Raw genomic sequence first — 17,818 nt, forward strand, 5'->3', positions numbered from 1 at the left:
AAGAGTTCTTAAAACGAGCATTATTGTGTCTACAAATTTTGTCAACTGACCAACCAATGAAGCACACGAGACTCTTTCTTAGAATAAACTTTATTATAAACGATGTCATCTCCGAAATAAAGGCTCCAGTCGCGGGCTCCTCTGACAAGTACATATAAACGTTCGCCTGTGACAATGATCATAAATCGCAAGTCCCCCGCGCTTAAATCTCCTTTTCCGTGCTATTAATTCGGGATTTAATTTTGCGGCGTGAAAGATTACATCGAGGTGCCTTTAGCTAGGCACATGCATGCAGACACTGTGTGCGTGAACTCGGCCAATAAATTTGTTAAACCGCGAGGTAATTAAGTTCCACGGCCGCGCCACTAAAAAATATCCAACGCGCGCTTAGTAGAATACATTCATCTTTTATTGTGAAAGAAAGAGCCCTCGAACCCGAATTCCAGGAAGTTGGTCGTAAAATCGAGGGATTCTGTGCAAATTATATCGTTTCCTTTCGGCAGTGGTGTGTAAAAAGGCTTCGCAATCAAATTCATGAGACATGCTAAAAGATGCAAAATATCCTCTTACAATTAATTAGATTCGAGAAAATAAAGATTTTATTTTTTTTATTAGAATCGATACTACTGGCACTTCTTCGTCCTTTAAACCTAAACCAACCCAATGAACGACTTCATCTCAGTCCTTGAACTAAAGTTTAGATCATGTTACATTCAGTATTATAAGACATACAACGTCAAAGCTCTGATCTCGATTCTCTAGGGCAAATCAAACGATTTTGGGAATCTTAATAGGCCATTGGTGGCCACTTTGCGCATACCCGGTGCCCTATCCATTCCGATTTGGCAGCAGTTCAGACTGTTAATGTAAGTGAGAAAGAAAGAATGCACCTCGCGGCCGCTGCTACTTTGATGTTCTGCCGGCGTGGCGACTCGGCCGAGCGTAATAAACGAACGTGAGCTCAAGTGAGCAGCGGAGAAAAGTGCTGCTGTTGCTGGAGCTGCCAGAAGAAGAGCAGCAGCCTGTTTTGCATCTCGTTTCATGCATACATATAAGGGTTACGCAACGAGCGATTTGCGCAATATGGAGACGCGGAATGCACTGAGGAGGAAGGAGCGAGAGAAAAGCATACTGAGAAGCAAAAAGCTATTTGTCGTGTGCACCAACTCGAGCTGTGCATGTTTGTGTGCAAGTTGTTGCCATCAGATTACCAACAGACAGGCAAGAAGCGGCCATCGAGAAGCAAACTTTGATTAACACATCCCCTGCCGCCGCGTTTCACCAGCCAGAAGTAATGAGATTAATGCAACAACTATATTTCCAACGGCGGCTTTGATCTCATTTGAATGACTTTTGCATTAAAAGTTGAATACCCTTTTTGCAACCCGACATCTGCCGGATTGGGAGGAATTATACAACTTCTTGCTAAGCGTATTTTTGTTTTGACTGGGACTGCAAGAAAACCGAAAATTTGTGAGCTCCTTTGTTAGCTTCAAGCGGCACATAAATAGGACGCATAACCAGCTTTACTGCTTACAATTAGAAGTAAGACGAAGCCTGGCAAAAGCTACTGTATGAATTGCCCTGAAAGCAAGCAGATGTTTTCGTCTGACACGCTTCCAAAAAAATGTATCTGAATCGAATGAGACGAGCAACCCTTACGTAGTTTAATTAAAATCTCGGGCCCTCTTATTGAGCATTAAATCTCTCATTCGCAATTCCGATTTCAAAACCTTTTACAGATCTCAGACACGTGGTTGTAACTTCCAAGGCTGAATCGCCGTCCGAAAAGAGCCAGTTGCATCTCTTGCATTAATTTGTTTGCGTTTGTCGGTGCCGCTAATTCGATGATAATCACGTAGCTGGTTGATTAACATTCCCCGCTGTCCCTTGCGTGTGGCTAAATTTTTCTCGCTTGCACCCATCTCGCCTGGGATTTTCCTCTCACAAATAGAGCCAAGTGCAGCAGCAGCAGCGCGGAGAAAGTTGGTCCGGCCCGTTGATATTTATATTCATGAAGAGCCAACGGCGCATTCCTTGCGCGAACAGCATCCTGCTCAGGTGAAAATGAAAGTGGCAACTATTTTCGGTATTTACGCCGGATGTCCATCTCACACGCAATACTGTTGCGCGTGGCGGTGGGAAATCGATGAGGCGCGTGTATTTTTTTAAAGTTAAAATTGTGTGTAGCTATTTTGTAATAAGCCGGATCGTGTATTTTTGCTTCACTCGGAATTCCCTATATCTTGCAATCAGAAATGTTGGAGGTAATGAGTTAATTTTTTAAGTTGTTCTAGAAATAAGTATAAAATTGCTTTGTGCTCTTAAAATAAAAGGGAAACTCGTTAATGTTTTAGGCCGAAAATACCTTACTTTCTATTAAAATTGCAGCGAAGAGAATTCCTTTGTGTAATATTTACTTGAGAATTGAGCAGGCTTTGTTTACGAGTGTAATTTAAATCTGTCAGACGCAACTTTGTTAAACTTAACTGACCAAATTCAAGCACGTTAACCTTTTCGTGTGGTGTCAACCGCTTCATGTTTCCAACACACAAGAAACGCCCAAATTTGGTGTTGATGACATTTCAAAACCTCGATAAATCTTCCCGTCCTCGTTGCAGCCCTTTCCCAACAGATGCAAACAGCTGGTTTGGATCGCGTTATACACAAACCACTCGCGAGTCGTTGCAATCGAAAATAGACTAGCTGCTCATTTAATGGGCGCTAATAAATCAAGCCTGCTGACCAAGAGCGTGTGTGGCAGGCTATGATGCGATTATTTATGGACCTCTCATCCGCTCCACTGGATCTGCGAGTGAGCCTAATTAGCGACAAATCGAACGATGCAGGTTGCAGGTGCGATGGAATTGCAAAATGATGAGACTCAACTGCAGGTGGACGTGATTTGTGTGTCAGATGGTAATTCAATGGGTTGATAAATCTTGAAGACTACAAGTTCTACTTTATTTTTGGACTGAGCTTGCCGGTTCGATTTGCCATTTTATTTGTGCTGTCTGTATATTTTGAAAACGTATGTTTAAAATTCACTTAAATTGAAAATTGCTCGTTCAAGGGTTCAAGAATTATCATTCTTAATCCCAACCATTCTGGATAGGAAATTTGTTTGTTTTTTAGACTCAAAAATTTATCTGTTAACATTTTTAAGCCACAACTCCAATTGTTACTCTTTTAATGATTGTTTGTATTTCTATATAGTTTTTAAAAAAATTACCGCATTCCATGTATACATCTTAATTTTGTAACACGGCTTTCAAGTCCAACGATTTACCACAAAATCTGTGTTGAAACGAAATCTTCGTTACTTTTCAAGAATGGTTAAAGAGTATTTCCTCAAAAGCTATTCAATTTCTCGCCCAACCTTTCATTGCTTAAGACGTATTTTGATTACTTGTTCAGATTCAGATGTGGCAATGTATGGAGCAAATTTTCTCAGCAGAGCTATAAAAAAGGTTATTTCTTGAATTATCAGGGCGTTTGCAGTTAAAAAAGATCGGATGACCCAAAAGCAACCTACAATGAGTGAGTGGCGGCTACTCGGAATTTTGATCAGCTTTTCACTTAAATTTCTTTTAAAGAGTTATTGCTCCATTATTCAAAAGTACAGCTGTCGAACTGACACAAAGGTCTCCATTTCAAATTCTATTATTGTCATCCGTTGACGAACCCGTTTCATCGCACTCTCACATTCAGTCGTCGTCTTGTGAAGGTTCGTGCACTCGGCTGTCAAAGAGTCTCGCTCAATCTCGCCTCGATCGGCTTGCTGAGGCTTTTAAGTAGCCACACAGGAGCACTGAATGCTGCCACCCACCCAATCTTTTAGCTGCGACACAATGGGGAAGCAGCACTTTTACTCTCTCTCTCTCTCTCTCTCTCTCTCTCTCTCTCTCTCTCTCTCTCTCTCTCTCTCTCTCTCTCTCTCTCTCTCTCTCTCTCTCTCTCTCTCTCTCTCTTTCTCTCTCTCTCTCTCTCTCCTGTTCATGTGATGGAAATAACAATAAGTTGTGTGGCGTCGCTGGCGAGGGATGATAACAGATATAAAAAGGGTGCGGCCACGGTTAAGTCTGACGAGTTTTGAAAATACTGAAACGGAGCTTCTTCGCGCGCTGTCGGGTGGGTGGATCGATGTCACAGAGGACACTCTCGTGGTAACAAGATCTCTTGTTTGTGTTGCCGGTAGTTGTTGCCTGCCGCCGCAATCAGACCCCAAGTCGAATCGAATAAAACATTTGGCCAGAACGAGGGGAACTTCTTAACCTGATTGAAGCAATTCGATTACAAAGGTGAATAATTCGTGCCATTCAACGGATTGGAAACTAATAACATACAATTGCCATTAGAGAGTTGGAATGATTATAATTTTTTTCCTCCGCCCTTTCAGCCAAACACCGAAGTAATCTAGAAGAGACTGTGTGTTATAGCCATTTAACATGGAAACCCAGCAAGACTCGAGCGCGTTTTAGGGTCGATAAAGCGGCGGCTGTGGGTTGGAAAAGCCACTAAAAGGCGAAGCCCTTCTTATAATTGAATGGGATTGCTCTCGTTCGCTCTCTCGCCCCAGCATTTTCTCGCGCGCTGGACTTCCTCGTTTCTGTTAAAAAAATCGCACGATCTTTTGTGCCCGGCGTTTATTATCATCTCGATAACAGACAACTACTCCCTCTGCTCGCATAGCGGAACGAGCAAAAAGCTTTTTCGGGTTTTGCGCACGAGGATAAAAGTATTTACTCGCAAAAAGAGAAAGAGTGGCGCCGGCATATCGCAGCTAAATTGGCTGGAAAATTGTGTCCACGCGTGCAGAATTTGGCTTCTTGGTCTGCCTCCAAAATTAAATCGTGTCACTGACAAGAACCATTTTTTCTGTTTTTTTTTTAACTTACGCATTTTTCATCATTAAAAAACATATTCATGGTAAACATGGCATGAATATGCATCTTGCGAAAGTTTTTTAAAACTTGAAAAATAATGGTTAAAAATTCAGTAAGAGTTATTTCATGTTTGTAGTGAAGCGAAATAAAAAAGCTCTCCAAGTACCAATAAAAGCAAGGTAGAATTCCTCCGCATTAGGGAGCATTGAACAGTCGTCACCTCTTGTTTGTAAATGCATACGCGAAGGAATGACCTCTCTCTCTCTCTCTCATCTTGCAACATTGAACGGGTGAGATTAAGAAAATAACTATATTTTCTTTCTTCTCCGTTTACGTAAACGCACAGACTGTGTCTTGAACGAAAGTGTTCATACTATCAGAGACAAATGAAACAGCCAGCTGATTGTGCTTGAGAGAGAAAATAATGGCTCACCGCGGCGAACGGGAACAAATAGTAACGTGGTACTCGATCATTATCTTTCCTTGCGAAACGCCAGAGAAGAATTTATTGTTGACACTGACGCACTGTGGATAATTACCTTCTGAGTTGGGCAATTTTCTTCATGTGCGGGCGATTGTAATTAATTGTTTCATGTCTCGTCGCCGCGGCTCGATCTCGCCATTCTTGTTCTCGATTTGGTGAAAAAATTGACGTGGCGTCAGGCAGATGCGTTCTGTTGAAAGCGCCGGCGGTGGAATTTGGCGCGGCGGGAATGTTGGTCGGTTCTCCTGCTTGGCATGCGTTTTGGAAAGAGAGCTATGGCCAAATGCCATAAATTTGGAGAGCGTTCGTTCGCCTCTCGCCCCAGACGACCAGACTCTGCCAATGCGGATTTCGTTTCTTGCGCAATGCAATTAGCGGGAAAATAAAAATGCACGCCAGCTGAGTGCTTCTACGAATTCCTCTCATTTTCAGTTGGACATAGGCTTTTTGCCACTTTATTGCGAATGTCTGACATTTTTAATGTCTTTTCAACTCGCATCACGAAAAAAGCAATAATTGCATCGAGCGTCGTTTCCCTAAATTTGAGAGACGTACTTGGACTTATATTATAACGTTATGCTTGATTCAAAACATGATATGCAAATTTTTATTAAAATAAAATTCCATTGTCTCAATTCAGTAATCAATGTTAATTATTTATTAAACTCCTGTGATACACCTGCGGTGTTAAATAACGCTTGGAAAAAATATATCGTCCCACCTGCAAAAATCTCACGCATCTCAATTTTTAGAGGCCACATGTGTGCGGATTTCTAGCAATTGAATGCCGAAATTAAAGGCTTTTAATAGCAGATCCTGGTGCTGAAACGAGCAACTTCCTGCGAAATGGATCCGTCTGGCATCGGTCCTCATTTATATGCAATTTGCACCTGGCTCGCTCTGTGCCGCATGCACAAATTGACCTCAGCGGTTAAGCAAAAGCTTCCGGCGCGCGCGGACAACGCGGAAAAAGCCGCACTCCTCGTGCACAACACGCGAAGTGCCAGCGACCGATAAAAAGCCAGCACTCCGCGTGCCATTGTTTTTGCTCGGCGAGGGTGGCTGCCTGCCGAAGTCAGTGTACCGTGAAGCTGGCCAGCCTCGCAGCTGCCGCGTCAGATCTGCATTTTCTTGGGGTCTCACCTGACACAACACCGGCCCATGCTGTGGCGATGGCTTGATACTGTGGCAATGTGTGGCCGATAAAGGGAAAAGGAAGTGGAGGAGCTTCAGAAAATGGCCAGCTATTGTTCAAATATGTATTTTTAGATCTGTTATCCGTCACGAACCCTCAAAAGTTTTTGCTGTCTTTCTGCTATGGAATCAGTTGTCAAAGAAGTTATTTAAATTTTATTTAATACCTTCAAACTTCAAATAACGCCATAATGCAAATTATTTGTCGAATTTCACTTGTAAAAATATGGAATTTAGTTCACTATGCTCTCTTCAAATCAAGATATCACCTTCAAACTTTTTAGGCCTCTCTGGACATAAATGTGAATTTTCGTTTCATGTGTTTACAGTTTTTAAATACGACAAAAAGCCGGCATTCTAGTTTGACCAGATTCAGAAAACCGAGATTAAATTAAACAACACGCGAAGCATGTGTTGTTTCTCCCAACAGCTTTCTTTTTTCCTTTGTTCTGACAAATTTCGTGACTCTACCTCAAATTTAGTGACGCAAAATCCATGCCAACGGGGTGCCAAGTAAATAGAGAGAACTAATGATCATTTTGCACGAATGGCCTTACATTTGCCAAGTGCGAAATGCGCACACGTCCCTCTGAAGCAAGCATACAAAAAATCGGCCTGTGTTTGTGTGCGAGCGAAGAAGAAACAAACTCGTCCAGTGGAATGTGGCTCAGCGGCAAACAGGATTTCCAAATCGCCCTGTTTCCATCGCAGCAATTCTTATTCGCCACATTAGTTCACCGGCATTTATTTTGTCTTTCCTCGTACACCACAGCACATCGATTTCAAATTTACTCGGTCACACAGGAAAATGTTACATAAGCCGAAACGTCACGATTCCGATTTAATTTGCTTAATTACAAACATAAATCAAATGGAGAGAAATCCAATTTTCACATTGCCAATGGGAAACTGCTTTTCATAATATTTGACAGGCGTAATCTGGGGTAAAACAATCTTGGGTAGACGTCGGCTCCAAATTAAAACCTCAACATGGTGCGACTGTACTGTACGAGCAGACCATGAATAATTCATTCCTCTGCGGCGCTGTGCACAATGGATGGAGGAGGACGGAATCGCCGACTGGATGCGTGCACTTGAACCAGAGTGCGTGCCACCAGCTGGTACATTTATTTATGATCGGTCTATCCCTGGCTGCGAATAAGTGGATAGGGGCGCGTTTTGTGACACGCGACCCTTTTTTCCTCGTTGAGCTGACACGTCTGCAGGTGGATGTGGGTCAGTGCCGGTGGTTTGAGGAAAATCTATGGATCGATCGCGACGTCCGACTCTTCTCGCACGTCATACACTATAAACAATGTCGCACTGCGCCGGGGTGAATCGTTTATGTCATATCGAATTGGGGACGTGCGAACCAAATGCAAACCCTTTTTATTCATGTAAAAGCGTTTTTCGTTCCTCTTTTCAGCTGTCGTTGCTCCTTAGCAATATATATATTTACGAATTTAAAAATATCATGCGCCTTTGATTTCATATATTTTATTTTTAAATGCCAGGATGGATGGAAAATGGACAAGTTGAGGAAAAAAATTCCTTCTCGTGTTCTCGCACTGAACATCTGTTGTATCGGCCCCTCTGCAAATTAAATTTTAAATCTTGCTTAGTGCAAACATGGAAAACTCAAATTAAACGGCCCAAGAAACACAGTATTTATGAGGGATAAGGGTGCGTATGATTATCTTGAAACGACGTTATGCCTAAAATTGGTTAAAACATAAACTCGCTGAAGATGACGATCGTGACGAAAAATGTGCCTCTTTGGCAGTGAAGCAGGAAAACGACGCTTCTCTCGTCTTTTTGTTGACGTTCGGCGAGTCATGTGATTTGATAAAGCAGCCGCGCTATCGCACTCGGCCGCATGCACAATAACTAGCTCTGCGAACGTAATCGTCAAAAGCCGTGTCACTCGAGTACTCTTCTCTCTGGCGCGAGCAGCCCGAGAGAAAGACCTGAATACCGCAGCCGCCTGGCGAAAGGTCAAAATTTGCAATTTTGCACGAGCTGCTTAAAATGGACACGGCCAAATCGGCCGAATGAATGGCTCTGGTTCCGAAATTAATGCAGATTGCACGTCAATACGCAGCCGGCTAATTAATTAATCAAAAAGCTTCCCACTCCTGCTGGTCAGCTGCCAGAATGGAGCGACACATTGAATTAAGCTTTTCAGCTTCGTTTCTGTTTCATACTTTGGCATTTGCTTCAAATTTTATCAAACGCGGCGTTGATTTCTATTACTGAGAAATTTGTACGTGTTATTATATTTATATGCAAGAAACCATGTTAGATTTGTCATTAATATTGGTTGAGAAAAAGAAACAGCCGTTAAATAAAATATTTCATTTTGTTACTGTGTCACAAATTTGCCTAACAGCGGAAGCTGCAAGCGTGTTCATATTTTGAAAACAACATAATATGTGATCAGAGGTGTAGCACAGCTGTTCCACATAATGTCAAAATATGAATTGACAAATCTGAGAATTCCTCCCGGTTTTCACACGGTCGGTTTCAATGAGATTTCAAAAGCTGCGGACCACCAGCTGTTCCTTCTCGGCCAGATCGGCGCACATTTCGCATTTCTCATTTTTAACGAGGCACTCGATCTAAGTGAGCGGTAAATTTCGCGATCAATTAGACGGGCAGATCCGGTCCAACCGGCAGGCGTCGGAGGTGTGTGTCTGTGTCTGTGCATGTGCGCAGCAATTTCGATTTTGCTTTCACTGGATCCGCGTGCCGCGACAGCCAACACCGCCCTTGCACGTGCATTTTTCGCGAGTTGCTTGCGAAACGCAGCTGCCGATGGCACTGATCGGCGTCAGTTGGTCTTTCGGCTGCTGTTGAGTCCGCATGTCACAACATAACTGTACATGCATGTTCCTGTGTATATATAAGTACATGAGCATTTGTGCCGCGTGTTGGGTTACAATAGCCATGCAGGCACAGTGCCGAATTCCCCGATCCCACGCGCGTGCTGGAGTGGTAGCCCCACACTTTCAATTTAAACTTGCATTTCGGTGTCACATTTTTACCAGCTAATTGCTTTCATTTTTTCTTGGCGTGTAAAATAATATGCGTTGTGTCTTAAAAGTTTGATATTATTCTACGTCAAATATTTGATCATTTTTTCTAGAAGAACAAATGTCGATCATTGCTCATTACAGTTTTGTAAGAGTAAATATGAATAATATTAAAAATAATTTCTCTTACTTCTTTATTTACAAGTGATGCAAAGTTGATAAAGAATCAAAATTAAAAAAAAATTATTCAAATCGCTTAAAGAGCAAAGCTTGATTTATATTTCATTTTTTAACCTTATTGAACTAAGTTTGACTTTTTTATTCTTTCAATATTCTACAAATTCCAATCCTAAAAGTTCTATAAATTCTGACGCAAACATGATTTTTCTTGTTGAGAAAAAATCAAACCAGGCTTCATCCTCGTTGTTTTCAAATTAATTCTCGACCAGTCCCGACGTTATCATGTACGTCCTAATCATGATTTTTTTCCTTGCCTTCAAATACCAATCATGTTATTTTTTTAATCCTTTAAAAATTGCCTTCAACCCGAATGATCAATATTTAAATATTTTTAACTTTCAATCATACTTTAACAGGTCCATTTATATTCAAACGCGTACGCAATTGCGAGCATCCCCCGCCGACCAGTTGGTCAAAGAGCCACGGTAATCACCGCCGTGGCCGCAATTAGAGCATGTGACCCGCCCGAGTGCTCAGTGCTTACTGAAAATAAAGTAGCCTCGACGGGCTGTACGGCGAGCGGTTAATTGGGCCTGAATTGGTCTCATTGGCGTCGAAATTCGCCAAGTGCGTAAGAGGCATTTCGATTTCAACAGTTGGGTCGAGATAACTACTCATTCAGCCAGCAGATTCAAGGCTAAAAATAAAATTCTGGAAGCTGGAATTAAGCTGGATTAATTGAGTTTCAAAACGTATCTATGGAGTTGAAAGATTTTAATTTGGCAATCTTTTCTGAAATATTGTGCCCCTTTAAATTTATTTGACTTGCGATTCGTAATATTTTCTCCGAAACTCAAATTAGTATTTTTACATTTCAAGACTCCTCTTTAAAAAAATTATGTAAAAGTTATTTTATTTACGACTCGGCCGCTTTGAGACGGTCCTTTTATAGTTTGCCGTGCGCAATTTACGTCCGTCGCGGCTTAGGTGCCAAATTAAAAGGGTCACTACTGCGCTTAGAGATCAAAAGCCGCCGAATGTGTTTCGATTCCGCATCTTGGGTGGGATCAATTGGGTGGCTCGATTACCGACTTGTGTTTGCCTTTATTGTACGCCTTCCTGCATAGCTGCGGCTTGCGGTTTTGCTATTGTCGGACGCGATCTTTCCTCTTTAGGATCTCATATCACCGAGGATGAGTTTTCAGCCATGGGAACAAGAGAACTTAAAATGGATCGAAATTTTAAACGAGTTTGTTTCCCAAAGCGCTCATTCACTTGGTAAAAACTACCCATTTGGCGTTAAGGACAAAAATATTGTATTTTAGACATAAGTTATGCAACAACCTTATTTTGATGATTTTATATATATTAGATTAAAATTTTAATCAAATTGTATTGATAAATTAAACTGTAGAATTTTCACTCATTATTTTTCTAATCATAAAAAGCCAGTTTCAAAGACATTGGAGATATGCTTTCACACGGTTGTAATCAACTCCGCCCGTTATTTGGACGTTTAATGCGCCAATGAACGTCGCCTTTGAAATTGAACGGCAGGTCTCCCTATACGACCATTGTGCCTGCTGTGTGCTCACTTTCGGCCAGAACTCCCACGAGGCCTCTTATCCGCTCTGCTACTCTCGCGCCTGCATCCGAAATGCGCGTGCAATTCATAATAAACACGTCCACGCGGCCATCCGTTGAATGTGCGGCTCTAATCTAATTATGCAGCACCAACTCCGCGGGGATTCTTTTTGCTGGCGACAGGCAAACGCGACAAGAGACTGCCGGCCGGCACATCTGCCGCGGCGAACGCACTCGCACTGCACGAAGCAGATGGCCCGATTTTTCGCCAGACTAGAATGTAATTCCACTTTTTGCCATTCGTCGACAGAAGTAATTTTATACAGTGCATATCTGTCGTCGCTGTTTCGTTGCTGCAATTTAGAAATTGACTTGCAGAACCTGTACAGCAGCCAGGATGGAAAATAAGAATTTATTTTTAACATGGCCGTTCATATGACTGGACACCAGCCATTAAATTGACGGCTCATAATTTACAATGCTTTTTTTAAATATTTACTTAACACTCTACTATATATTGGCAGCTAATTAAAGCTGTTAACAAGCGTCACGACTGGCGGTTCAATTTCAACGTTTCGTAGCATGAAATATTTATTGAAAATCAGCTATCTTTATAGTCATGCTAGTAAGATTGTGCTTCAACTTAAGTTTATTGCTCAAAAGCTTATTTACACCAGCATGAAAAGGAACATTAAAATATCAACATCAGAGCTTGATGAATGATTGATTCTTTGCACGATATTCAATTGGTGAATTTAAGCCATCCAATTTTCCGGCTGTCATCTGTTTGCACTTGTAAGAGTGAATATCTTGGTGCTTCTTACTGCGATCAAGGGATGAAATCTTAATATTGAGCGTGTCAAAAAAGACTGCAGGAGCTTTCACTGCGACAGGCTGAATGGATGCCAGCCGCAGAAACATTGTGCGTCTTTTCACAATATCGATTCCTCCTCGCGGGTTCGTTCGCTCTCAGGTAAAAGGGCATCAGATATAACGTCCGCCTGGCAGCGTTTTAATAATTCCGCTCATCTGTTGGAGGCGGCGCCGGGCGGATTGAAATTCCAGCTTTTCGTCTGGTGCAGCATCTCGGATTCATTTCGCGCTTGAAAGCCGACCTTGCTTGCTTGCTTAAGGTCACGAGCAAAAAGTAATTTCGCATTCGATGACACTCCCCCAGGAAGCAAATAACGCGCGCTCGGAAAACCTACCCCCGGCCAAATTGCACCCCGTCGCCTTTTTATTCTGACAGGGGGTGAGTGCGAGGGTTGGTGCTGAGAATCGTAAATAATATATTCATCTGGCATTTTCGCAACTCGGAAATTGTGCGCAGTAACTGATCGCAAGGAGGAATCGATAGTCAATCTGAGCTAAACCAACAGGGGAATACAAACAGCTATCTTGTCCATTCATGAATCAACTTCTGACAACAAGCAATTTATTTCTAAAAACGTGTTTTGCATCGGATCTTGTTATTTTCGCAAAAAAAGGATATGTAGTTCATTTTTTCTTGCAAGTGCTTTTGGTGAAGGTGTTGAAAGGAATAGCGGCAGTTGGTTGCAGTTGAAAAGTAACCCTTGCCGCGCGCCCAAGCGCAAAACGAAGAGGGAGACACAAAATATAAACAAAAAAGCCAGAGGCGAAATATGAACGCGAACAATGATCGCATTGTTCTGCCAGTTACGTCGACTGCGTGTTCAGTCTTTGTTTTTCGCAAATTTAATTTACGCACAGTCACGATTTCGTCAAACTAACCTACGCAGCCGCAAAAATGACAAAAAAAGCAAACTTGCTCTCCCTCCTCGCATTGCCGAGTTTTTTCAATCGGTGCAGCTATTATTTATATTCAACTTTCCGAAAAGCAGTTGAATTTGTTTCTATTGCAAATACGCTCTAACCAAAAGCATATTTTTACTTTTAGCCCTTTTTACAACCTGATAAAATACGTCATCACTTAGCCTGAACAACCACTTCTGAAACTTTTAACTGGAACGTACCGGAACATTTGCGTAAAAACTACCAACTTGTGCGTCGACAACTCACGCGATAACGAGCAGAACGATGTTGCGTCGGTTGCCGAGCTCCCATCGGCCCCCTGAGGCCAAGTATCTGCAGAGCTGCTGCACCACTGTGCTTAAATTGGACGAACAAGACACTCGCCTGTTCCCTGCACGCGACTGTTTAATTTCATTAAATTGCACCCTGCTAAACAATATCTATTACTGCTACCAAAGAAACTGAACTGCAAGTTAAAATTATTCACCGATGGCAGGGCTCTTTCGCTATTGAAATCGGCCTATAAAGTTTTACAACAGCGCCATTACTAATTTTTCAATTCTTCCGACATGGTGAGCATATTGAAATGCCTTACATGTGCAGCCGGCGATAATTTACGCCACGAGAGGCATTAAAAGCCCGCATATCGAGCAGAATGCGCTTCTCGGCGAGATTTACTGGCTGCATCTTCTCGAGTTTTCTGTATGTCGCCGGAGGTCAGCTTGTAAAATATTAGCAGGCGTCGTGTTGTGACACTCGAGACGCGAATTAATCGCCGGCAGAGTCCTTTTACGGTCAATAAAATTACATATATTCCGCTAATACGTCAAGCGAATAATTGCCATCATCGACGTAATTGAAATGCTCAATTTTTCACAATTTCCCGCTTGAATCTTACGAATTCGTTATCTGTTCGCAGTGTTATTGAGGGAACCAATAGAAAACGAAGACCTGCAGTTCAAGACGCTGAAGATCACCGATTTCGGATTGGCCCGCGAGGTGTACAAGACGACGCGAATGTCTGCCGCCGGCACCTACGCCTGGATGGCGCCTGAGGTCATCCGCGACTCGACCTTTTCTAAAGCTAGTGATGTCTGGAGGTAAGACAACCGTCATCTCGAATAACAGAAAATATTGATGCGAATTTGTACGCGCCAATAAATTCATTTTTTACCCAGACCCTTTGATCACCATAATAGTAAGCATTTTCAGGCTTTATAGATTTTGTCTAAATAAATATTTACCATGCAGCTACGGCGTTTTACTTTGGGAGCTTCTGACTGGTGAAACTCCCTACAAAGGAACTGACACATTCACCGTAGCATATGGAGTTGCTGTAAATAAACTAACCCTTCACATACCCTCAACCTGCCCTGAACCGTGGCGGGAACTCATGGAAGGTGAGGACGTAGCATTGTCTCTTGATTCGCTTTGCGTAACGCGTGAGATTTGTACAGACTGTTGGGCGCCGGACCCCCACTTGAGACCTTCCTTCGAGGAAATCCTGAACGCACTGGACGGCATTGTGCACTCGACATTCACGAAAACGCCCCACGAGAGCTTCCACACCATGCAGGATAACTGGAGGATAGAGATCGAAGACGTGCTCGGCGGCCTCCGCAAAAAAGAATCGGTAAGTAGTGTCTATCGGACGCTAGTCTCGCACACTCGAAGCTTTTGTTCTTCATAATTTTGGTCCTCCCGCCCCATTTCCACTTCTGAATTAATGGAATTGCGTTTCGCTATTAATGCACCACCATCGTTTTGTCTGTCCTCTTGTTTTCGATTCAAAGGCATTTCTTAATCGGGAGCAGGTGAGTTTTAAGTTAAAACAGCCCTCTTGGTGTTTTAGCTTAGCTCTCCATGTGGGTCAAGTGCATGCATTTTTCAGACGGGGCTACGCTCATTTATTATTCAACCCTGTACACATGTATTAAACATTGGATCATCCTCACAGAAACATCCACGTCAGTTTTTCCTACAGCCCCCACTAGAGAGAGCACACTGTTTGAGACGAATTTTAGTTAATATAATTTCATCACAAATGCGTGATTCAGTAGTGTACATATAAAACCATATTCGGGGTTTAAAACCAAGGTTGTCTTGTAAACCATTATAGCAAGACAGCCCAAAAATGTTTTTTTGTTCCAAATCGTCTGAATGTAAAAAAATGTTGGTTAACAAACCCAGAAAAAACCGACCAACATTTTCTAGTCATGGCCAAAGCAGTTAGAACCAGAGATCGTAAATTTTCTTTGTGTGTCTTCAAATGGGTTTAAAAAATCGTTGTTGACGTAGTAACTAATTACAATTGCTTTGTGAAAATTGGAAGCTTCTGCAAATCAGTAATAATTTTAAGAATTCAACTGTATAAACACATTTGAGAGGTAGACACTTAAAACATGTAATTCCTTCAATTGGCAACTACCCCTTACCAATAAGAATAAGACATTTTGTAATTATGATACACTCAAATCCCAATCTTCCTCAAAATCACGATAATGTACAAACAACTAAAAACCATTGTGTAAAACGAATAATGCATCACTCATTTGCATTTCAGGAGCTACGCAGTCGGGAAGAGGAGTTAAGCAAAGCGCAGGTGCACCAGCAGATATTCGAGCAGCACCTGCTGGAGAAGGAGCAGGAGCTGAAGGCGCGCGAGTTTGACCTTCTGCAGCGAGAGCTGCACATGATGATGGCCCAGCAGCAGCAGACGCCAACACCATTCAAGCGCAAAGGCAAATTCAAGCGGTCGCGGCTGAAGCAGCTGAAGAAGGAGCCAGGCCAGAGCATCAGCTTTCCGTCGGGTGGGTTTTTCAGGCGACTGCTCTCCTCGAGTGGCTCGCATAGCCGTCTGCAGCAAAGTACCTCCTCGGATGACCTCCCTGGACTACTTGAAACGACCCCTGCCGACGAGCAAGCAGCAAGCTCGTCGGCAGGAGTCAAAAAGACGGAGAAACCTCGGTTTTTGCCTGGACTTTTCAAATGATTTCAATTCTAACGTTGTTGTGTGCTTTCACCCACGTTTTTAATTGTGCTGCATCTGTCTTTTGAGTTTTCAATATTTCGCAATTCACCAAGTGCTGTTGTGTTGTTTTTAAAAGTTCACTCAGGCCTAATTATTTTTGTACACCACTCAAAAGTTGCTTCTCACCTTATTTTGTACAACTCGTATTTAATTAATTACGCAATTAATTACTGGTGATGGTTGTGTGGTTTTCCTATGAAATTGTGGTTGTGGTTCGTCTTAATCAGTAACACGTGCAGGTTTCAAGCTTCGGATTTCAGAAGGCACCTTAGATTTGGATAAATACGCTTTCCCTTGGCAAACACTCACTTTAGCCGAGTTCAACTCCAGCTCACTCACTCCCACGCAGAAATAAAAAAAAAATCATTAACAAGCTCAGTGATGCGGAGGTTCAAACATGGTCCTGAGCTGAACATCAACTTACTCATTAAAGTTCCTCTTGCTAATACACTCACAATAAGCTCTAAGATTTTTCACTCCTACGAAAAGTGCTTTTGAGCTTTCAATGTGGTCGTGGTTAGCTTGTGCAAAGAATCTCACCCGCCCGCCCGCCCGCCTGTCACTTGGTAGTTTTGGAGAAGCTCAGTTCTGCAAGATGGTGCATTGAATTTCCGCAGATTTCCGCCACACGATCACCGTTCAGCACACAGGGGGCCTGGAGAGGAAAGCGCGCAACCCCTCGAGCCCAAATAGTCCGCCGGGCTCACCGAGCATTCCGCGTTTCAGGGCCATTGCACGTAAGTACCACAGTCAGAATTCAGCCCCAACCACACAACCGTCAAAACCACCACTCATGTTCTTTTTAAAGTTTCGTCTTAGACAATAATAATGATGACATTTAAGCATATTCCTTGATATTACCTAGACGTATAGTTGGCAACTGTTAGTATTATAACTACACACGAGACAAAGAATTGTGTTTTCGGCATGGTCGAGAGTGAAACTTTTGAAACAGTTTTTTTATTTTGTCATTTTATTTGAGTGCATGCCTCAAAATTTTATTGTTAAACAGTTTTAAGGAGATCATCTGTTGTGCTTAATTATTTTTGCTAGCAAGTAGTCAAGCCATACTACCACAGAGATAATGATTGTTGTGCTACCACATAAAGCAAGCCTTCATGTAGTGGACGTTTATTTTATAAAAATCCAAATGTACGTTTTATTTTAACCCGTTTTGTTTTAATTTTCCCCCACACACCTTTTGGTTTTCCTTTATCGTTTCTCGCCCCCCGCCCGACACAAAGCCCGTCGACCTGACAAGTAAACCCGCTTGGTCAAAGTGAATTTTGCCAAGAGATATGGATCACTAATCATCCCTTGTATACTAGTCCCTGCCGATGGGGTAAAAGGCAAGACTTGGGGTCCGAGCACGCTGCACCAAAGGGAGCGAAGTCAGATCTTTACTCGCGTGGCAGACGGAGGCCACAAGCGCTGGAGCAAAAGCGCTCCCAACCTCGAGAAGCACGCTCGCAGCCACGCGGCGGCCGTGGCCGCTGCCGCTCGCGAAGGAGGAGTGGTCAACATCGGAACTCTACAGGAAATAGGTACACCTCCTTTGCCAGCAATCAATTCAATATAAGAAGCATTAATTCGGGCTTGGGACTCATGGTGTTGGACTAATTTGCTAATAAAAAGCTGCTGGTTGGTGTTGGCC

At 42.6% G+C, this 17,818-nt stretch overlaps 1 protein-coding gene across 5 annotated transcripts in view; it reads left to right on the plus strand.

The window, feature by feature from the left end:
* The window catches only part of slpr (slipper), a 32,619-nt gene that overhangs the window by 9,952 nt on the left and 4,849 nt on the right, over nt 1-17,818 (plus strand). For 2 of the 5 annotated variants that reach the window (XM_065492008.1, XM_065492009.1), the window contains exons 2-7: nt 14,053-14,233; nt 14,385-14,533; nt 14,591-14,766; nt 15,697-15,943; nt 16,782-16,901; nt 17,493-17,708. In XM_065492008.1, the coding sequence (XP_065348080.1) occupies nt 14,053-14,233; nt 14,385-14,533; nt 14,591-14,766; nt 15,697-15,943; nt 16,782-16,901; nt 17,493-17,708 (1,089 nt within the window). The remainder of the gene's footprint in view (nt 1-14,052; nt 14,234-14,384; nt 14,534-14,590; nt 14,767-15,696; nt 15,944-16,781; nt 16,902-17,492; nt 17,709-17,818) is intronic. The other 3 variants (XM_065492011.1, XM_065492010.1, XM_065492012.1) reach the window with 3 other exon arrangements.

Source organism: Cloeon dipterum, chromosome 4 (genome assembly GCF_949628265.1).
Source record: "Cloeon dipterum chromosome 4, ieCloDipt1.1, whole genome shotgun sequence".
Taxonomy (NCBI): domain Eukaryota; kingdom Metazoa; phylum Arthropoda; class Insecta; order Ephemeroptera; family Baetidae; genus Cloeon; species Cloeon dipterum.